General features: G+C 49.3%; 1 protein-coding gene across 8 annotated transcripts in view; it reads left to right on the top strand.

The window, feature by feature from the left end:
• Positions 1-430: 430 nt before the first annotated feature.
• EVC (EvC ciliary complex subunit 1) overlaps positions 431-6,000 on the top strand; it is a 90,446-nt gene continuing 84,876 nt past the window's right edge. For 3 of the 8 annotated variants that reach the window (XM_032254168.1, XM_032254172.1, XM_032254171.1), the window contains exon 1: positions 1,613-1,962. In XM_032254168.1, coding sequence (XP_032110059.1) covers positions 1,789-1,962 — 174 coding nt within the window. In that variant the 5' untranslated portion in view covers positions 1,613-1,788. Of the gene's footprint in view, positions 784-1,612; positions 1,963-6,000 lie in introns of those variants that run through there. The other 5 variants (XM_032254167.1, XM_032254170.1, XM_032254169.1 and 2 more) reach the window with 3 other exon arrangements.

The raw sequence follows: 6,000 nt of genomic DNA, 5'->3' as shown, positions 1-6,000 counted from the left end.
ACTGGATTTGAGAACCTGAGAATTTATAAGCCAAGTTCCCCACACCAGGGGTTACCAGGCAGCTGTCAGCATGAGACAAGGCCACAGGCTAAATGCCAGGCAAGTTGCTGGACCATCACTGTTACTTAACAGTCAGTAATTTAAAGGTTAATTGAATAGTCAAATAACTTTATGATAAAGTAAAATGCAAATAACCCTACATTTAAAAATTCTTCTTATTGCTATTTTTTATAGAGTCAAGACCTCACTATATTGCCAAGACTGGTCTTAAACTCCTGGGCTCAGACAATCCTCCCACTTCAGCCTCCCAAAGTGCTGGGATTACAGGCGTGAGCCACCACACATCACATTTTAAAAACTAAAGCCTATGCATTGATGGAAATACCCTGCGTAGTATTCACGGAAATACTCATAAAGCAAGAGCATCAAGTTATTGTGTCCCCAGGAACCCTGGAGATGCTTCTAAGGAAATATATCAGAAGCTCCACATAGCAGAGAGTTTGCCCTCAAGCCAGAGAGACACAGGTGTAAATGGGACAGGATTTCTGTCCCACTCGGTAACTTCGAGAGGTTAAATGAGTCACCTCTCCTCTCTGTCAGTTTCTTCATTTATAAAGAGGATGAAGAATTTGGATTACAGTTCCCATGTTGCCATGAGGAAATGATGACATAAAGTAGAAACAAGCTGGACATTAAGGGGGAAAGGACAAAGCTCTTTTCTGCTGAAGCAGATCCTCATGGTGTCCCCGAGCCCAGCCCGCACAAGGAATTAAGCTCCACAGGGTAGGAGTGTGTGTGTGTGTATGTGTGTGCACGTGTGCAAGTGTGCATTCGTGTACACGCATGTGTGCTTTACCCAGGCACCCCGGATGAAAGCAAACATCTAATAGCTACTCCATAAATGTTTGCTTAAAGCGAACGCAGGGTGATTAACTCATCTAATTGTTTATCCCTCTAAACAACTGTGAGATGTTCAATGCCCCTGATACCATTTCGTTTGTGGCTGGCCTATCCCCCAACCCTGCAACACTCACTCAGCAGATTCTCCCCAAGTGCTGACTAGATGATGATGGTGCAGTGCCCTGGTCCTAGCAGGGACTGGGTGTAAGCGTCTCTCCATCTATTCATCACCCTAGGGAGACTGGGCATAACGGTCTCTCTATTGTCTTGACCTTCCCTGGGAGAAAATAAGATTAAAACGGGAGTCTTTGCGTGAGCAAGTTCAGAGGTGCGGAGGGTGGTGTGGCCCCGGGAAGGTTGATGGGTAGAGGTTAGGGACAAGGGCAGTGGGGTGGACGTGCATTGGTCCCAGCGCCATCAGGAGGATGGGCGGAGCACCCACCTCAGAGGGTTATGGAGAAAGTTAATGGGATCGTGACGCTAAATGCTTGGCATATTCTAAACCTCAATAAAGTTAAAGGAGCAACGCCTTCCTCGGTGGTCGGGGTTCCTCTTTCTCCCCAGGAACCCAGGAGTCCCCGTGGAAACCCGGCTCCCTCCGGAAGGGTCCCGGGCTGGGAGGCGAGCCCCTCGCTGGGCATGCTCAGTGCAAGGGCAGGGCTGGGGCCGGGGTGGCTGAAAGTTTTGGGCGGTGATCTAGGCTCCTCCCTCGGGCTCGGCGAAGCTGGGAAGGGGAAAGCAGCTGGAGTCGGGAGACCTCACAGGCCGGAAAGTGCGGAGCGCGCCGCGCCCCTGACCCGCCCGGCCTTCGGGTCCCGCGTCGCCGCCGTGGCGGGGACTGTGCACCAGGCGGCGGGATGCGGCGGGGCGGCCGCCTGAGCGCCCCCGATGGCCCGCGGCGTGGCGGCCTGCAAGAGCGACGCGCGGCTGCTGCTGGGCCGGGACGCGTTGCAGCCGGAGCCCGCGCTGCTGGCCCCCGCGGTGCTGCTGGGTGCCGCGCTCGGCCTCGGCCTCGGCCTCTGGCTCGGCTGCCGCGCGGGCCGCAGGGGCCCGCGGCACCAGGTGGGTCCGCCGAGCGGGCAGCGGAGGGGAGGCACGGGGCGCGGGGCTTCTCGGTCCCGCGGCCTGGAGCCCAGGCTCTGCGACCCCTTGAGCCTGGTTGGGGACTTTGCGCGCATAGGGGTCCCCTTCTGCTCCTGAAAGGAGGCGGCGAGTGACTAGAGAGAGTTGGCCTGGGGTCCCCCGAGTGCCTGTTCCATCCCGCTCTGTGTGTGATCCTAGACAGCAGCCCAAACGGGCCACGACTGGGTCTCCTCATCTGCCGCACCCAGGGCTTGGACAGGATGCTGGCCCCGCTCACGGTGGTGGACCGAGGAGGCTGGGGATCCCACGCCTGAATGCCTATTCCTGCTTCTGCCTCTTCCTTCCTTGCGGTGTGGGTTACCTCAGCTGGCCTGAGTCCCAGCTGCCACATTGGGATGCATTCATTCATGCATTCATTTATTCATGCCACAGTAAAAGTTTTCGGCCACCTTCTACACCCAGTCACTGGCCTAGGGACTACATTCATGAGCAAGAGAGACGCTGCCTTGCCTGCTTGAGGTTCACATCCTCAAGGAGAAGGACGAGTTGCAAGTTTGCAAGTAAACTTTCGGTTATGACACCGCATGGGGAAGTCTGTGATGGAGCACTGGCAATGCTAGCGTTTGTTAAGTGCTGACCGTGTACCAGGCACTGAGCCAGACCCTCTGCCTAAATGAGCTCAATGAATCGCCACAACAGTTTGAGTTGATTTCATGAATGTCGCTGCTTTGCAGATGAGGAAACTGAGGAACAGAGTGGTTAAGTAACTTACTAAAGTGACAGACGTATCTAACCCCAAAGTCACTGTGTTTTGCATGGATGAGGGTCTGGTTGGCTGCCTGAATGGGACCAGTGGATGCTTCATGTGCGCAAGCCCTCATGGAATTGACTGTGCATGGCGACACCCGATATCTGGCAGGCATTCCATCAACAGTGGTGTGGCCACTATTTTAGGTTCTCGCAGTTTCTGCCTCTTTGAAAGCGGAGGGGAGGGTAAAGTCTGTGAGTTCAGAAACAAGGTGACATAGTCTTGCTGCCCCCATTTCTGGCCCCTGGGAAGAGGAAACAGATCCTGTGCAGGTTCCATGTAGGCACAGGTTCTTTCAGAATGTGGTGACTCATGGTGAGCATTGCCCTATAGAGGGCTAAAACTAAGATAAGGCAAGATGCTTGTAGGTGAATTGAGGGTTGTCAGATCCTGCTGGCGATTAAGTGATGCTAAGAGATGCTGGCTTGTTGGATGGAGCGGGAAAGTGAAGTAACATACAGACTCTGCTGGGTGCCCTATGCAGTGTTTACAGACATCTGGTTCTTTATACTCCAGCCCATGAGGTGGAGGAACTGCCATTATCCCCACTTTACCGTGAGGCAGTGCAGGCCCTGCAGGGTTATTTGTCCAGGGTGCCACTACGAGTAAACAGTGGGGCTGAATCTCAACCCTAGTCGGTTTGAGCCTCAAAGCCAGAGCCTTAAGCATCTGCTACCTGGTGAGGCGGCGGTTAGTATCCCATTTGCTAGCTGAGTCAGCTGAGGCTTACTGGGATGAACCAAGCCATCTAGGTGTGCACAGCTAGTCAGTTGAGGGTGATGGTGGCTTAGAGCAGGGTGGCAGCCGTGGAGGGGTTGTGGCTCAAAGTAGGACTAATAGGATTTTCTTATGGTTCGATGTGATCCTTGCAACAACCTTCTTTCCGATGGGACTCCTTTCCTCCTGTCTCCTGCTTCTAGTTTTTATTTATAAAATGCACGTCGGACAATATGACTCTCCTGATTAAACACCTCCAGAGACTCTTGGCTGCTTGCAAAGACAATACACTATTTCCTAGCATGGCACATAGGGTGGCTTACCTTCTCCAGAGCACCCAGCCACTTGCCTCATCCTGCTCTCCTCTGCACTTCTGCACATCTGTTCTCTCTGCCTGCACTGGCCTTTCTCAGATTCTTCTATACATATATATATATATTATATATTTTTTTAAAAGATGGGGTTTCACCATAATGGCCAGGCTGGTCTTGAACTCCTGACCTCAGGTGATCCACCCACCTCGGCCTCCCAAAGTGCTAGGATTACAGGTGTGAGCCACAGTGCCCAGCCTCAGACTCTGTCTTGCTCAGGCTTCAGGACACAGAGAGACTCCCCGGGCGTGTTAGGTCAGGCACCTCCCTGCTTTCTGGGCACTCTTTGTTCTCCTCCGCTGATCCAAGTCACAATTTCATCTTGCACTGCTTACCTTTTGTTGTTTTCGTTTTATTATTATTTTAACTTATTTCATCATTAAACCTGTTTTATTTACATCAAAGTTGTTCATGTACATAATTTAAAGTAGTAGTTCAAAAGACACAATAGCCCCACCCATTTTCCACTTCTCAACAATGACCTTGTTAACTCTTTTTTTTCGGTAAAGTGAAAGCAAGTTTATTAAGAAAGTGAAGGAATAAGTGAATGGCTGCTCCCCAGGCAGAGCAGCAGCCTGGGCCCCTCAACTGAATATGTTTGTAGTTAGTTACTCCTTGATTATATGCCAAATGAGGAGTGGATTATTCATTTATAGGGAAAGGGGTGGGCAATTCCTGGAACTGAGGGTTTCCTTCTCTTTTTAGACTATGTAAGGTAACTTCCTGATGTTCCTGGCATTTGTAAACCCTCACTGTCACTTAGCATGCTAATGTATTATAATTAGCATAATGACCTTGTTAACTCTTTCAGCTGATTATTTTGGGAATTTACATCCCACTTCTGGATAATGTGCCCATATTGCTCCTGCTTGCTTTTTTTTTTTTTTTTTTTTTTTTTTTTGGCTGCATGTAATAGCCATTGACCCTCCACTGTGGAAAGGAAGGGGAGTTAGCTCTGTCGCCCCCTCTCTTCCCTAAGATGCCCACTTCCCAGCACCACCACCACCCTCCCGATATGGCTATAGGAGAATTTGGCTTAAATTACTATTCAGTGTTTCCATTATTACAATTCTGTAAACATTATTTACTGTAAGTCAAGGATCAGTTATGAATACTTTCTTTTCTCGCACAGCATCTGTTTTTCCTGAAATTAATAATTATCCTTTTTTTTTGGTTCTTTGTTTTTTTATTTATTTGGTACAGGGTCTCATTTTATTGTCCAGGCTGGAGTGCAGTGGCATGATCACGGTTCACAGTAGCCTTGACCTCTTGGGCTCAGGTGATCCTCCTGCCTCAGCCTCTCAAGCAGCTGGGATTACAGGCTTGTACCATCATGCCTGGCTAATTGTTTTTTTCTATTTTTTTAGAGTCAGGGTTTTCCAATGTTGCCCAGGCTGGTCTCAAACTCCTGGGCTCAAGCAGTCCTCCTTCCTTGTCCTCCCAAAGTGCTGGGATCACAGGTGAGAGCCACTGCATCCAGCCTCGGTTTTTTCATTTGCTTAGATTCTGTGTACTTTTCATTCATTTAACTCCACCGCTTATATGTGCCTTTCTGTTCAGGACATTTGAATACATTAGATATTTGATCCATTTTATCTTCTTGAGAAAAACGTCTCTCCCAGAAACGTTCTGCCATGCTCCAGTTTGAGCTGTTGCTCTCTAGACAGTTCTCTAAAGTGTGGACCAGACCAGCAACACCATCATCTTGGGGAGCTTGATCAAAATGCAAATTCTTGGGCTCTGCCCCAGATTCACTGAATGAGAATCTCGGGGTAGGTCCAGCAAGCTGTGTTTAATGAGCCCTTCTGGTGATTGACATGTTCTTAAAGTTTGAGAAGCAGCTGCTCATCATGCTGGGACTTTCTCACAATTCTCCTGCGTTGAATCCTCTTTCAGGGATTCCCCTGCACTCACCTTTCTTTAGCTAATTTCCTTGCATGCCTGGAGCACATCCTTTAGTAGCCTTTTTTAAAAGGGATGGATGTAACTCTTTTGAGGACTTCTGTATCTGAAAATATATTCTTCTATCTTTATACTTAATTTGGTTAGAATAATTAGGTTGGAAATAATTTCCTGCCAGAATTTTGAAGGCATTTTTTCATTGTCTTCTAACTATTGTAG

Source organism: Sapajus apella, unplaced genomic scaffold (assembly GCF_009761245.1).
Source record: "Sapajus apella isolate SASKATOON/1434 unplaced genomic scaffold, GSC_monkey_1.0 scaffold85, whole genome shotgun sequence".
NCBI classification, from domain to species: Eukaryota; Metazoa; Chordata; class Mammalia; order Primates; family Cebidae; genus Sapajus; species Sapajus apella.
This window is presented reverse-complemented; position numbering and strand designations above follow the sequence as displayed.